The sequence below is a fragment of the Dendrobates tinctorius genome, unplaced genomic scaffold (assembly GCF_039654945.1).
Source record: "Dendrobates tinctorius isolate UK_male_01 unplaced genomic scaffold, ASM3965494v1 ptg000518l, whole genome shotgun sequence".
Lineage (NCBI taxonomy): Eukaryota > Metazoa > Chordata > Amphibia > Anura > Dendrobatidae > Dendrobates > Dendrobates tinctorius.
Window position 1 is genome coordinate 175,837 of NW_027362177.1, and position 21,948 is coordinate 197,784.

Sequence of the window (21,948 nt, forward strand, 5' to 3'; positions counted from 1 at the left end):
CATATGTTCCAGGCTGCAGCTCTTTACAAAGGTCACAACATATGTTATCCTGAGAAGGCTGTTTTCCAGGTCCCTGACCCCCCCCAGGGGCCTTCCTGAGAACACACACAGAATTGGAAACATTACACCCCTGCTAGTGTCATTGATGGAGAGATACCAAATTGCAGCAGGACACTATCTATTTACTATGAGAAAGGTCACACAAATAGTGTTCAAAGAAAAATAATGTATGCATTGGTTAAATAGCGAGGATCCAGACACAAACCAAGGATTATAATATTAACATGAGAGGCTGGTCTAGAAATCTGATCTCCAGGTTAAATCTACAAATTAGGCCTTTACACATAGAAACTTGTTCACAGTTGAGGGGGCAGCCAAGCTGATGCGATCCATTTCATATTCATCCTTCCCCCTCAGGGTGCAGAAGCCAGACTACAGAGTTTAGACATTTGTGTAAGTTTTCCCCCTTTTTATTTTATAACTGTTTTGCATATTTGTATGTCACTTTTTATTTCCATATTTTATATCCTTTTATTGTAAGCATTGTACCTTTTCCATTAAAGCTTAAAACTTTAATAAATTTGAACCTTGTATGCTCTAAAGAATCCATAGCCTTAGAGTGTATGATCCTGGTGATTGGCACATAGTAGTAATATTTCCAGGACTCATTGCCCATGTGTTCGGTGAGTGGTGGCACCGTGTATGAAGCGGGGTGTGTGGCCTGTGTCGGGGTGTGATTTATGCTCCCATTGCAGCATAGAACAGAGGGTGAATGCTGGACTGAGTGAGAGGAGATAGATTAACCCTTGCAAACGCAACCCCAAGACATGTGCTGAGAAGTGGGTTATGTGACAAGGTTAATTAAATTTGCTCCTTAATTTCTAATATAATCATTTCCGAACTATTTGTTTTAAAACAAAAAAAGTTTATATAAGGCTAAGTTCACACTGTGCGTTTTTGCAGCTTTTTTTCTGCAGCAAAGCCTGAGTGCTTGGCAGGAAAGAAGCTATGGCAAAAACGCAGGCTTTGCTGCTTTTTTCGTGGCATTTTGGTGTGTTCTTTTCATGGGTTTTTTCCATTCAATTCAATGAGTGAAAACGCTGAAAAACGTTAAAAGGATTGACATGCTCTATGTCCAAAAAACCAAGCAAAGCACAAAATACTGATGACAAAAAAAGCACGCTGTGTGCAGGAGATTTATGAAATCTCACAGTCTTTGCTGCTACTGTAAAAAGCAGCTGAAAATTAGCATTAAAAAAATGCATAAAAAGCTGCAAAACACCCAGTCTGCATACAAGTACAGGTCATATAATTAGGGTCCACCATCATCATACCTGTCTACTTGTTCTATAGTGGGCTCCTCTTTATCTTCAATAATTTGAACTTGTGCAATTTCCTTTTCTGAGGTATCGCTGCAGAATACAGAAATGAAGAATTACTGGAGCTTTTGCACAGACCTAAATACTTTGCAAAGTCATAAACAGTGTTTGATGGCATTTTTGGTAACACTGTCTTTTGCAAAAATAAAGTCACACTTAAGCTATCTAGAAACTGCAAAATTGATTCTTTATTGGTTTAAACCAGTGATGGGCAACCTTTTGAGCTTGGTGTGTCAAAATTCGCCAAAAAACCAAGCATAACTTGGGTGGTGTGTCACTTCGAGAAAAAACCCCATAATTTTGCGATATTTATAGTTTAAATAACAAAAATGAATAACTATAATATATAACTGTATTTAATAAGCCAAAGACTAATTATTTAACTTACCTGCTTAGGCCTGTTTCACACTTCCGCTTTTTTGGGTCAGTTAAAATCCGCCAAAATAGTGGAAAGCGGATCCGTTGCTAACTGATGTGAACGGATGCCACGGACCGTTTTTTTTTTTACGGATCCGCTGAATTAAGAATTTTAAAGGAGTCGCTGCCCGGGAAGGAGAGAGAGAGAGAATTTTTTTCGCCCACCAGAAAGGATTTCAGGGTTAAATTTCCGGCTGACTTCCTTTCTCCGGGCATGCGCACTGTAAAATGCGGATCCTGCAGCCAAAAAACGTTGCAGGGTCCGTCCAGGCATGTCGGCGGACGCAAAAAATTTGGTGGATCCGCAAAAAAACGGATCCAACGGATGGCCATCCGTCAAGATCCGCCGGTAATGCAACTCAATGGGGAAAAAAAAGATCAGCCAAAAAAAAATGGCGGATCCGTTTTTTTCAAAAAACGGCGGATTTTGACTGATGGTCAAAAACGGAAGTATGAAACAGGCCTTAGTGACTTTTTTTTGTTCATCTGTCAGTCGGTTTCTTTTGTTGCTCTTGATATTATTTAACTTGTGTGGGGTGCCGTGAACTAAGATAAGTGAGGGGGGAGGGGGAATTCTTTAACTAACCTGCCTATTAGTGACTTTTACATTCTGTAATGCTGTAGATAAGCCCCCCCCCCCGATGTAACCTGAAAGATAAGAAAAAAGAGTTAGATTATACTCACCGGGGGGGGGGTCCGGTCTGGCACCTCCCATCTTCTTACGATGCCATCCTCATACGCCTGCGCACTGCAGTATTCTGCTCTGCCTTCAACAGGGCAGAGCAGTGTGCCTGAGCAGGAGCCACGACAGGCAGCAAAGAAGAGGTTGTCACCATTAGAAGATGGGAGGCGCCGAACCACGACACCCATCAGACCGGACCGCCCCCCCGGTGAGTATAATCTAACTCTTTTTTCTTATCTTTCAGGTTACATCGGGGCTTATCTACAGCATTACATAATGCTGTAGATAAGCCCCTGATATCGGTGCCGGCAGCTCATATTCGAAAAAGGGTGACAGATTCCCTTTAAGATATTTCTGAGCTGCAAAAAATCCTTTTCTGATTCACACATTGATAAATGCTATGAACGAAGTCCATCCGTCGTTGGCTGTCTGGTGTTCTCATTATATTATGTCATGGTTTGTTGTGACCCTGGTCATGTAGATTCTGTCCTTAATTTGCCTAGAAGTTAAAAGATCTGCCAGGATGCAGTTGATAAATACTCATTCTGCCTTCAGCTATCTCTCCCGACTCCTCCTGGGCTGATCTTAGCATTCATGTGTTCTCAGTAGGAACAAGGCAGAAACCAATGCCAGACACCATGATAACAAAAGGTTTGGCATTTAGAAATCTATATAACTCATCCTTCTCCTGATATCGTTGTTCAGGAGACCCACAAACATACTAGACAGTTGGGGGTTTCCACTGAAATAAAAAATGGGTGTGTGTATTAGAGACTCTAGAGCACAACTGGACCATAAGTAGTACTCTGCAGTGTTTGGGCTTGATCTTTATTAGAGATGAGCGAACCTTCTCAAGGTTCGGTCCGGTCCGGATCGGAGAACGTCCCGATGTTCCCGAATGGTTTGAACATACCCGATCCCATTGACTTCATTAGGAGGCAAAATCAAACGAATAGACAACACCTTCAGCGGAGGCAAAAAGCTACCAAAACAATTAAAATTAGGAGCAGACACCAGGAAAAGTGGCATCAATTGACCCATCAATTGCGCTATAAATAATTAAAAAAAAAATTGATGTGGGATCCCCTGTATTTTTTATAACCAGTAAGGCAAAACTAAGGGTGAAAACGCATAGAAAAAGTAGCAAACCCACACTAATCAGACAAGATTGTTATTGAGTTGTGTGGTGAGCGTTACATTTTTATAACTTTTTTAATATGTTTAATAGGGAAAAAAATGTCAATAACGTCATTTACTGATTCCCTTAAATAATCTGATCGCTGTGTTGTGCAGGTCGTTATGATTACAGGGACACTAAATATGCTGCTGAACAGTAGAACAATGTACTACAACTCCAGAGTCTGCTCAATCTTCCTGAAGGTCTTTTGCAGTCAAGCTGGGTTTTTAATTTGCCTGTCTAGCAATCCTACAAGCAGCTCTTACTGACATTTTGCTTGATCTGCCAGACCTTATCTTGACCTTCACTGTTCCTGTTAACTGCCATTTCTTAAATACATTTTGAACTGAGTAAAGGGCTATGTGAAAACGCTTTGCTTTCTTCTTATAGTCTTGTCCTGCTTTGTGGGCCTACACCATTTTCAGAGTTCTAGGTAGCTGCATAGAAGAACCCAGCTGCTGGTAAATGCTGTTTTTTGGCACAAGGTTAGAGGAGGCTAGGTTGTTATAAAGCTTGGAAATTTGCATCATCTGACCTTTCCGACCGTTAGTGAACAAGTCATAATCCTAACAGCCTAATTAAGGTCTGAAACCTTGGGTCAAAGTTATCTGAATACACAAATCTTCAAGGGTGCCCAAACTTACATACTTTTGCATCAGCCAATTTTTCTTTTTGCAATGTTTAAAATGTAAAAAATTACAATATATTTTTTCTCCCTAAAATACAAAGGAAATGTGTTATCTTTAACTTCAGGCCTTTTAGAGATCATTTTATCTTCAACTTGCTTAACTGTTTACAATAAAAGTAATTTTGACCAGGAGTGCCCAAATGTTTACATGCCATTGTAATCACGGTCCACGATCATAATACCTGTCTACTTGTCCTATAGTGGGCTCCTCGGTATCTTCACTCATGTGCACTTGTGCAATTTCCTTTTTTGTAGTATCGCTGCAGAATACAAAAATTAAGAATTACTGGAGCTTTTGTGCAGACGTGACCACATTGCAAAGTCAAAAACTGGTCATTGTCTAATGAAAGGAACTGTTCATTTTTAATATCCATTCATGTGCAAAATGGATCTTTTCCATCTTTATAGCCCATCCCAGCTGTGTGCAATTCAACAATTTTATCCCTGGTGTCCTTCTACAGCTGTTTGGTCTTGTCATGGCAGAGAGGTTGGAGTGTGGTTGAGTGTGTGGACAGGTGTCTTTTACACCGGAAACAAGTTCAGACAGATGCCATTAATACAGGTAATGAGCTCAGAGTAAGGAGGGTTTCTTAAAGAAAAACAGGTCTGTGAGAGCCAGAATTCTTGCTGGTTGGTAGGTGATCAAATACTAATATCTTTTAAAAAATGCTAATTAATTATGTAAAAAATCATACAATGTGATTTTCCGGATTTTATTTTTAGATTCTGTCTCTCGCAATTGAACTGTACTTACGATAAAAATTACAGACCTCTCTATTCTTTGTAGTTGAGAAAACTTGCAAAATTGGCAGTTTATCAAATACTTATTTTCCCCATTATACGTTTTATGGCAAACGGTCCTGCCATTGTTTTTTGTCATTTATGTATTTTTTTTTACAATTTTGCAATAAAAAAATCAAAGACTTTATGCAAAAAATTGTTTTTTAATAATCTTTACAAAGTGTATTTATTTTCAATTTCCATCCATGATGCCTCGACTACTGCAACATCCTTTTCTGTGGTCTCGCTGCTAACACTAACTCGCACCTCTCCAGTCCATCCTTAACTCTGCTGCTCGACTAATTCATCTCTCTCCTCGCTACTCCTCTTCTCCCCTCTGCAAGTCTCTTTACTAGCTTCCATTCCCTCAGCGTATTCAGTTCAAATTACTAATACTGACCTACAAGGCCATCTATAACCTGTCTCCTCCATATGTCTCTGAACTAATCTCCCGATACCTTCCCTCACGTAATCTACTGTCCTCTCAAGACCTCCTTCACTCCTCCACACTTATTCGCTCCTCATCCAACCACCTCCAAGACTTCTCCCGAATAGCCCCCATCCTCTGGAATTCTTTGCCCCAACATGTTCGACTATCAACCACATTCGGATCCTTCAGACGGAAGCTGAAAACCCACCTCTTCAGGAAAGCCTACAGCCTGCAATGACCCCGCTACCTCCTTACCACTACTGGAGATATCACCTCAACCAACACTGGAACTGCTGCAACCCTCCAACCTACCGTCTCCTTCCCCCCATCCTGTAGCATGTAAGCCCGAAAGGGCAGGGTCCTCTCCCCTCTGTATCAGTCTGTGATTGTTAGTTTGTTTACTGTAAGTGATATCTGTAATTTGTATGCAACCCATTCTCATGTACAGCACCATGGAATCAATAGTGCTATATAAATAAATAATAACAATAATTATTTAAATAATATACTGAATATACTGTAACATTAAAGTGAATCTTTCACCAGGTTTGGCCGATACGAGTTATGGCCACTGCCTTTCAGGGCTTATCTACAGCATTCTATAATGCTGTAGATAAGCCCCCGATCCGACCTGCAAGAGAAGAAACATACATTTTATTATACTCACCTGCAGGACGGTCGGGTCCAATGGGTGTCGCCGGTCCTGGTCCAGTGGCTCCCATCTTCTTGTGATGCAGCCATCCTGCTTGCTTCATGGCTCCCCGGCATTGCGCTCCTGTGCAGGCGTACTTATCTGCCCTGTTGAGGGCAGAGCAAAGTACTGCAGTGCACAGGCGCTGGGTCTTTCTGACCTTTCCGGGCGCCGGCGCACTGAAGTACTTTGCTCTCCCTCAACAGGGCAGATAAGTATGCCTGCGTAGGAGCGTGATGCCAGGGAGCCATGAAGCAAGCAGGAGGGCGGCATCGCAAAAAGATGGGAGTCGCCAGACCCAGACCTACAACATCCATCGGACTGGACCGCCCTACAGGTGAGAATAATAAAATTTATTTTTCTTATTTTGCAGGTCGTATCGGTGGCTTATCTACAGCATTATAGAATGCTGTAGATAAGCCCTGAAAGGCAGTGGCCATAACTCCTATCGGCCAAACCTGGTGACAGGTTTGCTTTAAATCTTGCCAATAATATCTTTGCAAAAAGATTGTGCTATAGTGGGAAGCGTTTTATGTATAGTATACCTGTTCGGAAAACTTTCTAAATAGTTGTTTTTTTTGTAATTTTTTTTAAAATGAACTGTATTGCTTGCCTTCGACCTCTGTGATATAAAAAATCCAGCAGGTAGCCGGCTGTCAATCAGCATGGCGGCAGCAGTGATGCCCCATCAACAGAGCAGAGTAGAAGAGGAAGAGCTGCTTTATTGACGTGTGATCAAATGAAGCAGTAGAATTGCCGGAAGGAGCGGTCTGTGACTGTTTTGAGACAGCAGAGATTGGCGTTTCGGCATTGGGCAGTACAGGCAGGTACAACTACTTGCCTGTAGGTTCACACTGGGTGTTTTTGCTGTGCTTTTTTATGCTAATTTTCGCTGCTTTTTACAGTACCAGCAAAGCCTATGAGCTTTCAGAAATCTCATGCACACACATTGTTTATTTTGTCATCAGGATTTGTGCTTTGCAGTGTTTTTGTGACATGAGCATGTCACATCTTTCAGTGTTTTTGCAGGCTTTTTCACCCATTGACTTGAATGGATGGTGAAAAACACTGGAGACAAGGACAGCAGGATGTGACCTCACAGTCAGCTCCACTACCTCTAGATGACAGACTGCATGACTGCATGATGCATCCATGCAACCTGTCATTCAGCAGAGACACTGAACAGCAGACCCAAACCCCAGCCACCAGCCTAAAAATAGCACCCCACAGCTGCCCAGAAAAGGCACATCTATTAGATGCGTCAATTCTGGTGCTTTGCCTGGCTCTTCCCACTTGTCTGTAGCAGTGACAACTGGGGTTCATATTTGTGGGGATGATGTCACCTTTGTATTGTCAGGTGAAATCAAGCCCACGGATTAGTAATGGAGATGCTTCTAAAACACACCTATCTATTACTAATCCTATAGTTGTAAATAAACACACAGCCAGAATAAAGTCTTTTATTTCAAGTAAAACAAAACACAGGTTTACTTTTTTAATTTAAAAATAACAAACACAGTTATACACACTTAATGCCTAATTCCACCGAAGCTCTCGTCTTCTGTAATAAAACAAAAATAAAAAACAACAATATCCCTCCCCTGTCCATCACTCTGTCCCACGTCGTAATCCATGTCTGGGCGATAATTAGTTTTCAACCTGGACGGTGCCAAGATGCGGCCGCCCATGCTGAGTACCACTGGTGAATGAGCTGCTGCAAGTACAACATCAGTGACGTCACTAAGGCTGCGTTCCCAGCCGGGCTGAACTGCGGTGACCTCAGTGAGATCCCCGCTGGCAAAGCAATAGACATTTCAAGCTTACCCATAATCTTTTTTAGTAGCAGCCGCAGCACCACTTGCCAAATGTATCACTTTAATGATACCCTTACTTGCTGCTTTGAAGCTCTTCTGGGAAGTTGTACTGCAACAAGTAAAAATATGATTATCATAAAGCATAAAATAGTGTATTTATTTGTAAATTTGACAAAAGAAAATCAATCCTCCCTCCAATATGATGTTGAGAACCTAACTGCAGCAATAGACATATTAGACTTACCAAAAGAAAGGAGGATCCAGCTCAACGAAATAGTGAAAAAAACCTTGCCTTTAATCACTGAAAAATGTGCTCAGCAGAGGATAAAAACATCAGCATGAACAATGAATAAAATGTGTTCACGCTGATGTTTTTATCCTCTACTGAGAAAGTTTTTCAGTGAGTAAAGACAAGAATTTTTTTCACTATTTCGTTGAGCTGGATCCTCCTTTCTTTTGGTTGCTTCATGCCCTGACACAGCGTTTCCGTGCTCCAAACCTCTCAAGATGCCTACTACGGTGAGCTGAACTTTGTTTGTTTCATATTAGACTTACGCATCATCTGTTTTAGGAACGTTACTTGCGGACCCATCATCAACACTTGCCGAAGGTATTTTCTTGAAGAAACCCCTACTTGGTTCTTTGAAGCCCTGCGGGGAAGTTTCCCTAGAAAGAGTAAAAACAGAAGAATTACAGCCATTAAATAATAAACACTAACAGGCATAAAGCCACAACAGATCTGGGGGAATTTGTTAGACAACCCTGTCTAACCACCTAACCCCGTGCTAGAGGTGGCATTCAGAGCTCTCTCTGTCGGCAAGCGAGCCGTCACCCTAGCACTATGACTTTTCTGGGAGTTGGCCATCAAGCTGACAGCCGTCACAGAGAAGGTGCATCATGCGGGCTCCCAGCAACCAATTGCACTCGTGTCAATTGAAGCCCTGACAGCCGGATCAGGGATACGTCGGAACCATGATCAGGTCATGAGATCACGTTGCTGATGTCACTCGCCAGGTTATGTAGTCCTTTGGGAGCACTGCTTTATGAGGCATGGTGGAAGCAGGAGCTTCAATTCCCGGGAAGCTGTGGTGAGCCATCTGCCTGTCCTGGAGCTTTGCTGTAGAGCTGCAATGAATACGATTCTGGTATGCGACTGCAATTCAGTTCTAAGGGGTAAGGTTTCTCCTCTTGGAGAGTAACATACCAGCTCTGGCTTGTCAAGGTAAGGAGGCTTATTCGCCGTGCAATGCTCCTCTGGGAAATTTTATATGCAAATTGCCTCTTCAGAGAGAGAAAGAGGACTTAAACTCTATAGCACCACCTGTTGATAGTAGCGACCCTACAAGTCACAATCGACCCTTCATAATCAGTGGGCTACTCAGCCTAAATGAAAACTGTTCACATTGCCCATAGCAACAAATCGCAGTACAGCTTTCATATTATCAGTGCAGTTTTAAAAATGAGAGCTGCGCTTTGATTGCTTGCTAAATGAGGCACATTCATTTATGTTGTCTATAGCTATTTTCAGAGATCGAGGGCAATGGAGAGCTGTGAAGTTAGGACTGAACAACAGCCATTGGCTAAGAAAACCGTTGAGTCATGGTGGGCGGAGTTACCAGAACAGGAAGGTTATAAAAAAGGGGGTGAAGGTTCTGGAAAGTTCCGTCAGCGAGAGGAGCACAAGAGGCAGGAAGCTCTGCTGAGGACTAAAGACAGAAAAGAAGCTCCAGAGAAGGGCTGGCAATAGAGACAGTCAGGGGGGTGACCCTGACAGGATTAGCCGCAGACAGAGACAGCAGAGATCACAGCTAGAGAGGAAAGAGAGGCCGTAAACGGACTCGGACTGGTGAAACGCTGTGGTGGTAGGCCTAGGGCAACCACGGTGAAGGAGCCGTGAGGGACATCCATTTGCCAACGAAAGAAAGTGAAGGTACCTGGGCCTGTGTATGAAGTCAAGCAGCTTCTGTGTGTGGCTGAGGGGATTGTCGAGCAGCTGCTGTGTGTGGCCGTGGAGATTGTCGAGCAGTTGCTATGTGTGGCTGTGGAGACTGTCGAGCAGCTGCTGTGTGAGGCTGCGGAGATTAACGTGCAATTGCTGTGAGGTGCTGTGGGTCGTGAAGAGACGATCAATAAAGAAGACCTGTTGAACACGTTCCTGTCTCTGTCTTGAGTCTGTCGCGGCAAAGAAAACGGTCACCCCCTCCCAGTCAGCCTCCTACCTACACTGACACAGTATGAGAATCAAGGTATAGGATGGGTGCCGTCAAAGTGGGAGGGGAGAATGTCTACGAACACAGTATGAGGGGGCAATGTATGCAGACACATTATGGCGGGAATGTATGCAGACACAGTATGGGGAGCAGTGGCATGTGACGGATACAGTATGGAGAGCGAAGAGGTAAATATGTGAGTGAAGACAGTATGGGTAGCAGGAGAGATGTGAGAGGAAACAGTGTGAGGGAGGTAGAAATGTGTGAGAAGACTATTGAGGGGAGGGTATATAGTGAACATCAATAATTTATTCAGGGGCTCAGAAAAAGGCAGACTTTTTTTTATTAAGAAGCATTATAATGACACTGCTATTTTTAAGGGCATTGTATCAAGATCTGCTGCAGAAGACCAGAGAAGAGACGGATTGTGACTGTGAAAAGTCATCATGACGTCTGGACAAGATAAAGAAAAGAAAAAGAACAACTCCAATAAGAGACAACATCATCTATAAGGTACCTGGATGTAAATGTTTATGTGTGATACTGCCCTCATCAGTACTGTGGTCCCTGAATGGTCCACGGTCTGATAATGACTTTTAATAACTCCCAGTATCTTGTTACCCTTGTTAAGAACATACTGGGAATTGAAGGTTTTTGTGATACAAATGTATATGGGGCTGACTGGACATTACAATTCATGTACAGTGAAGGAAATAATTATTTGATCCCGTGCTGATTTTGTAAGTTTACCTACTTACAAAAACATAAACAGTCTACAATTTTAAGGGTAGGTTTATTTTAACGTTGAGAGATAGAAAATCAAAAATAAAATCCAGAAAATCACATTGTATAAATTATATAAATTTATTTGCATTGATAAATAAGTATTTGATTCCTCTGACAAACAAGACTTAATACTTGGTGGCAAAACCCTTGTTGGCAAGCACAGCAGTCAGACATTTTTTGTAGTTGATAATGAGGTTTGCGCACATGTCAGGAGGAATTTTGGTCCACTTCTCTTTGCAAATCATCTCTAAATCATTAAAATTTTGAGGCTGTCACTTGGCAACTCGGAGCTTCAACTCCCTCCACAAGTTTTCTATGGGATTAAGGTCTGGAGACTGGCTAGGCCACTGCATGATCTTAATGTGCTTCTTTTTGAGCAAACCCCAACAGGCTAATTAAGGTCTGAAACCTTGGTCAAAGTTATCTCAACACACAAATCTCCAAGGGTGCCCAAACTTCTGTATCAGCCAGAACATTTTTCTTTTTGTAATTTTTAAAATGTTAAAAAATACAATATATTTTTCCCCCTAAAATACAAAGATAATGCGTTATCTTTAACTTTAGACCTTTTAGAGATCATTTTATCTTCAACTTCCTTAACTGTGTACAATAAAAGTAACTTTGACCAGAAGCGCCCAAACTTTTACATGCCACTGTAATCACGGTCCACGATCATAATACCTGTCTACTTGTCCTGTACTGGGCTCCTCGCTATCTTCACTCATCTGCACTTGTGCAATTTCCTTTTTTGTAGTATCGCTGCAGAATACAAAAATTAAGAATTACTGGAGATTTTACACAGACCTGACCACATTGCAAAGTCAAAAACTGGTCATTGTCTGATGAAAGGAGCTGTTCATTTTTAATATCCATTCATGTGCCAAATTGATCTTTTATGTCTTTGTAGCCCATCCAAGCTTTGTGCAAGTCAACAATTTTATCCCTGTAGTCCTAAGGCTGGGATCACATATGCAAGAAATACGGCTGAGTCTCGCATGTTAATACCCTTTGATAGATATAAGAAAAGGGTGGGCACCACACTATATAATATACAATTAATTAGCCGGGTGCTACTAAGCGTCTAATGGTTGAAACAAGAGAGAACGAAGAGAAAGAAGCGCAGTAACCAATGCACACACAGCAGATAATGTATCAAAAAGGCTTTATTAAACCACCATGCCAAACAGACAGAAAACATTCATATAAAACCATTAAAATCAGAACATGCAAGGACTGATGTGAACCGACATACAGTATTGGACTATATATCAAATAATGGTAAACAAGGGCCATAGAATATATCACTGGGTGAATAGAAATTTGGAAAAATGCTTAAATAAAATATTTATACAATAAATGATATATGGATGGGAGCTGTAAAAACCACCAATATCATACAGTTATCATAAATGAATATAAGAATCCTAAAGTGCATCATACAGCCCAAAAAGTAGTCATAGTTACCCAATAGCAATGTCCAAGCGTCAAGTCAGTCCAGGCCAACATTGCTATTGGGTAACTATGACTACTTTTTGGGCTGTATGATGCACTTTAGGGTGGCTTGTAAAACTGTTAAAGAGGGGAGGTTCATGTTGAAGATTACGATGCTACATTTTCTCCAGTTGCGAGCAAACCACATTCAGAACTTTAATGTCTGTAGCTGCAGTTCAGCAGATGAGTGAGATATTTTGACATCAAAACAGACTTCCTACATGGTGACATTGAAGAAGAGTTGTACTTGAGCCAACACGAGAGATATATTAAAAAGGGCACCTTGTTTATAAAATGCAAAAATCTCTCGATGGACTTGCAGTCGGCAAGAGCTTGGAACTCGAAAATTAACAAAGTTTTGGTGGATGAATAATAATAATAATAAACTTTATTTATATAGCGCCAACATATTCCGCAGCGCATTACAGTTTAACAGCTCCAAACATAAGTCATAAGTAACAACGTTAACAATACAATAATTAAAGCAAAATAAGATGAGATGACCCTGCTCGTGAGAGCTTACAATCTACAATGAGGTGGGAGAGATACAAAGTACAGGTGTGTATTTACAATGATGTATTTACAATAATGGTCCAGCCATCTTGAGGGAGTGAGGGATGGATGGAGATAGTGAATGGGCTACACATGCACACTTACACATAGAATGACTGTGATTAGTGAACGTGATAGGCCGCTCTGTACAAATGTGTTTTGAGGGAGCGCCTGAAACTATGCAAATTGTGGATAGTCCTAATTTCTTGGGGTAGAGCATTCCAGAGGATTGGCGCAGCGCGGGAGAAGTCTTGGAGTCGGGAGTGGGAGGTACGGATTAGTGCAGAGGTTACTCGAAAGTCGTTTGCAGAGCGCAGTGGTCGGTTAGGCCGATAGACAGAAATGAAGGAGGAGATGTAGGGGGTGCTGCACTGTGGAGAACTTTGTGGGTGAGAACAAGTACTTTAAATTGGATCCTATAAAGAATGGGCAGCCAATGTAAGGACTGGCGAAGAGCAGACGTGTCCGAGTACTGATTAGCCAGATGGACGATCCTGGCCGCTGCATTAAGTATGGACTGGAGAGGGGATAGTCGAGTAACGGGGAGGCCAATTAAGAAAGCGTTGCAGTAGTCCAGGCGGGAGTGGATCAATGCTACAGTGAGGGTTTTTGTTGTTACCATGGTGAGAAACAGGCGGATTCTAGAGATGTTCTTTAGGTGTAAGCGGCAAGAGCGGGCAAAAGATTGTATATGGGATGTGAAGGAGAGATTGGTGTCAAACATAATACCCAGACAGCGTGCCTGCTGCTGGGGTGTTATTGTGGTGCCATCCATGGAGAGGGAAATGTCAGATTTAGGGAGGTTAGTAGACGGCGGGAGCAGAAGAAGTTCAGTTTTAGAGAGGTTGAGTTTCAGATAGAGAGCAGACATGATGTTGGAGACTGCGGACAGGCAGTCACTGGCGTTCTTTAGTACAGCTGGGTAAGGTCGGGGAATGACGTATATAGTTGTGTGTCATCAGCATAAAGATGGTACTGAAAGCCAAATCTTTTGATGGTCTGTCCAATTGGGGCCGTGTAGAGAGAGAGGAGAAGGGGGCCAAGCACTGATACCTGAGGTACCCCGACAACGAGAGGAAGAGGAGATGACGTGAAGCCAGAGAACAAAACACTGAAGGAGCGGTCAGAAAGATAGGAGGAGAACCAGGAGAGAGCAGTGTCCTTAATGCCTAGTGACTGGAGCCTAGAGAGAAGAAGATGGTGGTCAACAATGTCAAAAGCTGCAGATAGGTCAAGAAGAATGAGCAGAGAGTGGTCACTGTTACGTTTTGCTGTCAGAAGGTCATTGGTCACTTTGATGAGTGCAGTTTCAGTTGAATGTAGGGGGCGGAAGCCGGACTGTGAAGGGTCTAGGAGGGAGTGAGTGGAGAGGTAACAGGTAAGGCGGGAGTAAACTAGGCGCTCCAAAAGTTTAGAGTTGAAGGGGAGATTGGAGACTGGTCTGTAGTTGTCTGTGCAGGATGGGTCGAGAGCGGGTTTCTTTAGTAATGGAGTAACAATGGCGTGTTTGAAGGTGGATGGGAAAATGCCCAAGGAGAGGGAGAGATTAAAGATTGCAGTTAGGTAAGTTGTGACAACTGGGGAGAGACTGGAGGAGATGTGAGGGAATGGGGTTGATAGTGCATGTGGTCGTACGAGAGGAAGAGAGGAGTCTGGAGACTTCTCCTGTGATGGGATCAAATGTGGAAAGTGAGCCAGGGGAGATGCAGGAAGGGATGGGAGCCACAGCACTTGGTTGTTGGGAGCAGATTTCCTGATGGATATTATCTATTTTTTCTGTAAAGTGGGAGAATTTAAAAGATCTCAAGATGATCCATGTTTGTATACGAAAAATGTAGCGAAGGAGTGGATGTATGTTCTCCTATATGTAGACGATGTAATCATGTCTCATCAAAATGAAAAAGAATTGAAAAGCTGGGTGAAATTCTCAACCAGCACTTTGAGACTAACATAGTAACATAGTAACATAGTTATTAAGGTTGGAGGAAGACTTTAAGTCCATCTAGTTCAATCCATATCCTATCCTAACTTGCCCTAACATGTTGATCCAGAGGAAGGCAAAAAAACCCATGTGGCAAACAGTAAGCTTCACATTGGGGGAAAAAATTCCTTCCCGACTTCACATATGGCAATCAGACTAGCTCCCTGGATCAACGCAATATTAAGGAAACTAGTGTATATACCCTGTAATATTATACTTTTCAAGAAAGGCATCCAAGCCCTTCTTAAATTTTAGTAGGGAATCACTCATTACAACATCATATGGCAGAGAGTTCCATAGTCTCACTGCTCTTACAGTAAAGAATCCGCGTCTGTGAGTATGCTTAAACCTTCTTTCCTCCAGCACAGAACCGCCACACTGCTGAAGAAGGAGCCGCCGACCCCCTGCACAGAGACCTGCAGATAGCACCTCTGCCACCAATGAGGTTAAAGGGGGATGATAACTCCACTTACACCCTACCTTCATCATCGGGACCAATCCCCCGCCATATGCAGATTGCTCCGCACCCAGCATATAAGATGACACATGGCATATAAGAAGTCCCCCGACTTTTAAGAAGATTTTCTATTTTAACTGGAAAAGTTGGGGGGTTGTCTTATACGCCCAGTCATCTTATACGCCAGAAAATACGGTATATAAAAAGCATTATCCATATGTATGATATGTTTTTTGTACATTCTGTTTTAATGGTGTATTGCTTTCAAATTTGACAAAAGTAAACCTATCCTAAGAAAAGCAATAGACATTTCAAGCTTACCCATAATCTATTTTAGGAGCAGCCGAAGCACTACTTGCTTTTATTTTAATGAAACCCTTACTTGCTGCTTTGAAGCTCTTCTGGGAGGTTGTTCTGCAACGAGTCAAAATATGAATATAATAAAGCATAAAAGTGTATTTCTTTGTAATTTTTTTCCCCAAAATGTTTTATTGATTTAAAGAGCATTACAATAAAAGATAATCATACAAGTCTTGAAGTAACAAGCTATTTGACAGGTGTAAATATTGGTTTAAAGAGCATCACCAAAAAGTAAGTCATACAAGTTTGAAGGAATCAAGCTTATTTGATGCTTCTTTGACAGGCATAATTCTTTGTAAATTTGATAATGTTGAGAACCTAAATGCAGCAATAGACATATTAGACTTACACATCATCTGTTTTAGGAACATTACTTGCGGACCCATCATCACCACTTGCTGAAGATATTTTCTTGAAGAAACCCCTATATGGTTCTTTGAAGCCCTGCGGGGAAGTTTCCCTAGCAAGAGTAAAAACAAATACATCAAAAGAATTACAGCCCTTAAATAACAAACAGTAACAGGCCTAATGCCACAACAGATCTGGGGAAATTTGTTAGACAATAAAGATTAGTGAATATTTTAATGTTTGGTTCGGATAGCGATCACCAAACTTGCAATGTTCGCTGATTAATTTGTTGAATATTCGCCGAACATATCCAAACGCCATTCAGGTCAATGGGAGGCAAAAACAAACTCATGCACAACATCTTATAATGGTCCCAAATGCTGCTAAAACACATCAAATGAGGGACAGACACAAGGAAAGTGGCCTCAATTCACCCGGTGTTGCGAGACCGCGATCTCATCAAAGGTCATTGTCGCAAGGCATCGCTGGGAACGGGACTTGCCGGGAGCATCGCTTAGGCCCGGGGACGCTGCGCGGGACGCCAGAAGGTGAGAATATCACCATTTTTAATTTTTTTTTATTTTTGTATCAGGGATATGGTACCCAGAACCTGGAGGAGACCATGGGTACAATCCGCAAATGTTCTGCTTACTTTTCGTATGGTGGGCATAGCCACATGCGGAAAGTAAACGGAACAATGCATTACTATGTGTGCGGATTTTACCGCGATTCCGCACAAAGAATAAACATGCTACGTATTTTTCCGCGATGCAATTCCGCCACGGAAAAATATGCAGCATTAGCACGGCATGTGCGGAATGCCATAGGATTGCATGGGATGCTTTTTTTGCGTTTTCGCAACACACATGACGGAGACTCAACCAGGAGTGTTCACATTTCCAAAAAGTATAGGCAGACACCACCAAAGTGACATCAATTTCAAGAGAGTAGAAATAGTATAATAGGGACTGACAGGTCTTCCACTACACCCATTCCAGCAGATGGACACCCAACCAGGAGTGTTCACATTTCCAAAAATTACTGGCAGACACCACAAAAGTGGCATCAATTTCACCACAGTAGAAATAATATAATAGAGACCCATAGGTCTTCCACCAAACCCAATTCAGCAGATGGACACCCAACCAGGAGTGTTCACATTTAAACAAATGAGGGTCTTACACCACAGAAGTGACATCAACTTCACGAGAGTAGAAAGAGTAGGACCGACAGATCTTCCACTACATCCAATCCAGCAGATGGACACCAAACCAGGAGTGTTCACATTTCCAAAGTGGAATGATTGTCACAAGAATAGAAATGGTATAATTTGGACTGAGACGCTTTCCACTACAGCTAACCCAGCAGATATAGACCAAAAATGACGGATCACATTTCCACTTATTTGTGTTAACATCAGTAGCAGCAGCAGCAGCCACAGCAGGCACTGAAGCCACACTAAAGATATCACAGAGTGCAGGTCCACACTTTCAGGGGACAGCTGGCTGCGCTTATCCATCAGGACACCATCAGCAGCGCTGAAGAGAACACTGGCTGCCGAGCACGATAAAACCTCCAAGCCGTGTGAGACGAGCTCAGGGTACTCATTCATTTTGGAAAACCAAAATGTGAAAGGCTCAAAACCCTCCCTGATGGTATTTATATTCAGTTCTAGATACTCCTGCACCATCCCCTCCATTTGTTCACCCCATGTAAGACTTTGACTCTGTTGTGCTGGTGCACGAGTTGGTCTGAAAAAAGTGTCAAAGGACTCACAGAAATTGCTTCTTCCACTTCCACCACTGCTGCTGCTGCTAATGTTTAGCGTTGACAAATTGATGTGCTGGAGGTTGGAAGTCTGAAGCTGCGATGCGAACTGTGTGCTTCACTGCTGTCTTGGGGAAAAGCTCTCTTAAGGTTGTGTAAAAGCGTGTTTCGATACTCCAGCATTTGCGGGTCCCTTTCTAGGGTGGGAATCATCTGGCATAATATGGTTTTATAACGTGACAGAGTGGCAACCCACTAGTCAGCATTATTCCTAATCATAACTATACGGGGATCATGTTTCAGATAGTGCAGCAAGAAGGCACTCATACTGTATGTTGGGCTTTACCATGAGTTCCAAGCACATGCTGTGCTGGTGGCTTGGTAACAATGAGGCTCGTTTTCTCCATCCACTCCCGCCAACCATGAACAACAGAGAGGGAAGTATTATACTCTTTATCTGACAGTTGCTCGCCCATCACCTCTCCTCCTCCATTTGTTCCTCGGATCTTGCACCTTCGATAACAGTTTGTCTGTTATCACCAGCCCCCAGAGATCGCAGTACTCCACCCTCCATTGGTACTTGGCTGTGTGATGACAGTCTTGAACTTAGAGACAATGTTATCCCTTCCGCATCCATCTCTCTTCCTCCTCTTCTTCTGGGACCACCATCTCCTCCCGCAGGCTATTCAAAGTCTGCTCCAGCACATAGATGACCAGAATAGTGATGCTGATGATGGCGTTGTCAGTGCTAACCATCTTAGTAGCCATTTTGAAACTGTGCAGAAGGGTGCAGAGGTCCTTAATCTGTGCCCACTCTGTAAACATGATATGCGCCACATCCATACTGTGTTGGCCCAGGCTATATGACATACTGCATCAGGGCTCTTTCATGCTGCCACAGTCGCTGCAACATGTTCAGAGTGGAATTCCACCGTGTTCGCACATCGCGTATCAACCTGTTAACTGGCATGGACAAAGACCTCTGTATTGATGCAAGTCGATGACCAGAGGGGTGCGAACGACGGAAATGAGCACACAGCTTACGTGCTTTCTGAAGCAGCTCACCCAGGCCAGGATAGTGGCTGGGAAACTCTGTAACACCAGGTTGAGGACGTGAGCCATGCAAGGCACATGTGAGCTTGCCTCGCCATAGGGCCGCCACCAGGTTCACACCGCTAACGGACATGGCCTTCCCTGGATGCAGGTTCAGCGGAGACAGCCATTGATCAAACTCAGCCTGGAGAGCTTTCCACAACTCTTCAGCTGTATGACTGCGATCTCCAAGGCATATCAATTTTAATACTGCCTGATTGCGGTAAGCCCTGGCTGCACAGTACGGAGGTGGTGGGGATTCACTCTGCACTGCTGAACCTCATGTCTCTTTAAGGCAGAGGTTGTGGGCACAGGTGGAGGCCCTAGAGTAGATAGAGGAGGCAGAAGCAATGGAGGAAGTGTTAAATGTAGAGGTTTGTCCTGCAAGCCTTGGGGATTCCAAGACTTGTGGAGCAGCACCAGTCCTCACAGCCACCAGAGTCACCCAGTGCCCAGTCAGCGAGATGTAATGCCCTTGGCCATGCTTACTTTTCCAAGTGTCTGTGGTGAAATGCACCCTGGCAGAGAGAGATTTTGTCAAAGATCAGGTGATGTTGTCTGCGACATGCTGGTGTAGCACAGGCAGTTTTCTTAGAAAAGTAATGGCGACTGTGTAATTGGTGCTGGGGGACTGTGACGACCTTCAGCCTTCGGAAACCGTCTGTATCTACCAGGTGAAAAGGCAACATTTCTGTGGCCAACAGATTGCAGATGATGGAGTTCAACCTCTTAGCTTTGTCATGCGTAGGAGGTAACAATCTTTTACGTGACCACAACTGTGGAACTGTGGGCTGGCTGCAGTGCTGAGAGAAGTTGGAGTACGGTGAACCGGACAAACTGCTGGACTGCGAGAGAGGTACAGGCGGAGATGTTACGGTGGATTGAGAAACTTGTAGTGTGCTCGTTCTCTGAGATTGGTCAAAAACAGCAGGCATGTCTGCTTCCATTACAACTGATGGCTGGCTCTCATTCAGCGTGACTGGAGCGGGTATAGAACCCAAGGTTCTGCTGTCATAGACCTGCGTCTCAATAGGAATTTGGGTGCTACCTCTGTGGACTGTACCGGGTGTGATGTTGAGGTGGAGGAAGAGAAGTAGAGGCTACTTGAAGCTGCGCTTGTCATCCACTCCAGTATATGCTCTTTCTGGGCATCATCGAAAAGGCGTACCGATGAGAATCTGAAAAAGAAAGGTTGTGGTGTAGCCTGTCCAGTAACATATGTTGTCAGTTGACTTTGCTTAGGACGTGAGGTTGCTTCACTAGTGCTTTCACAAACATTACCACCTACCCCACGTATACCTTGAATACCAAGCCTAATACCCCTTCCACCACAGCCTCACTTTTTCCCAGTCATGTTGCTCAGATAGTGTGGTAGGAGCAAAGTATTACCAACAAAAAATAAGATTTTAAACTCTGCACCACCTCTGCAAACAGCTGAATTTCAACGACAGTAAATTCCAAGTTGAAATATGGCATGCTATATCATGTTAGTCACAGACAAAAAGAATTGTTTGATTGTGGATGAGGCCTGTATGACAAAGAAGTTATGCTACAAACATTTTCAAAGTCATGTCCCCTACGGTTTGACACTAGGAACAGAAGAATTTTTTGTGGCCCCTGGATCAGGGCTGTACAGCTTAATTTCAACCCAACCAAATGACAAAGTGTGATACGGCGGGTTGTCTAACTTTTTGCAACTGAAAAATTATAATTTTTTTTAATGTGCCTTAGGTATGCAGACAGGTTCATATCACTGCCACACAATGCCAACGTGGGATACAGCAGGCTGTTTCACATTTAGTTAGTGAAAAAATATTAATTAGAATGCTATACTCGTGCATGGAGCACAATAGAAGCAATGCACTTATAGGACATGTGCCCTGCTGGCTTTGCTTGTGGACCGCAGTAACTGCAAAAAAAATGCTGGAAGGTAAATTTAACAGCCACACTGGACACAAGCTAGTTACACTATCTTACTGATATACCACCACCTAACTAACTTGCTAAAATCTTGCTGTTAACAGTGTCAGATTCATGAGCAGCGTCTCTGTGCTGTTACAGTGTAAAAATGGCACTAAAACAAGATGTCTGCCTTTTATATGTAGAGAGACATGTGATTTCAGCAGCCAATGACACAAGCCGTTGTGTCAGGACACTGTGGGTGTTTCCTGTGCCCTGATTGGCTAGCCGCAATGTGCACACATAAATTTAGGGGGAAAAAAAGACTGTTTATAAGAACGCCGCACCTCTGAGCTCTGCAAATCCCCTCCCCTCATCAAACACATACCAAACGCTCATGATATACCACCATTATCATTGCTAAAGTGCTGAAAATACTTTTGTGGTAACGCAAATATTTTCCTGCACTCGTGTCAACTGAAGCCCTGACAGCCGGGTCAGGGAGATGTCAGAACCATGATCAGGTCATGAGATCACGTTGCTGATGTCACTCGCCAGGTTATGTAGTCATTGAGAGAGCTGCTTATGAGGTATGGTGGAAGCAGGAGCTTCAATTTCCAAGAGGCTGTGATGAGCCATCTGCCTGTCCTGGAGCTTTGTTGTAGAGCTGCAACGAATGGGATTCTGATATGTGACTGCAATTCACTTCATAATTAGTGGTATACTCAGCCTAAATGAAAACTGCTCACATTGCCCAAAACAACCAATCACAGTACAGCTTTCACATTATCAGCGCAGTTTGAAAAATGAGAGCTGCGCTGAGATTGTTTGCTAAATGAGGCACATTCACTAATGTTATCTATAGCCGGTTTCAGATATCGACCTTAAAGGTCTGCGTACAGATTGAGATATCCAGAATGGATGCAGGTCTCCTGACCCAAACCACC

At 43.0% G+C, this 21,948-nt stretch overlaps 1 protein-coding gene across 20 annotated transcripts in view; it reads right to left on the reverse strand.

Moving 5' to 3' along the window:
• The window catches only part of LOC141078221 (protocadherin Fat 4-like), a 294,498-nt gene that overhangs the window by 35,185 nt on the left and 237,365 nt on the right, over positions 1 to 21,948 (reverse strand). For 12 of the 20 annotated variants that reach the window (XM_073565038.1, XM_073565030.1, XM_073565031.1 and 9 more), the window contains 7 exons: positions 16,245 to 16,355; positions 15,857 to 15,949; positions 11,736 to 11,813; positions 8,614 to 8,724; positions 8,069 to 8,167; positions 4,526 to 4,603; positions 1,335 to 1,412 (listed from right to left, as the gene is read on the reverse strand). In XM_073565038.1, the coding sequence (XP_073421139.1) occupies positions 1,335 to 1,412; positions 4,526 to 4,603; positions 8,069 to 8,167; positions 8,614 to 8,724; positions 11,736 to 11,813; positions 15,857 to 15,949; positions 16,245 to 16,355 (648 nt within the window). The remainder of the gene's footprint in view (positions 1 to 1,334; positions 1,413 to 4,525; positions 4,604 to 8,068; positions 8,168 to 8,613; positions 8,725 to 11,735; positions 11,814 to 15,856; positions 15,950 to 16,244; positions 16,356 to 21,948) is intronic. The other 8 variants (XM_073565034.1, XM_073565028.1, XM_073565022.1 and 5 more) reach the window with 6 other exon arrangements.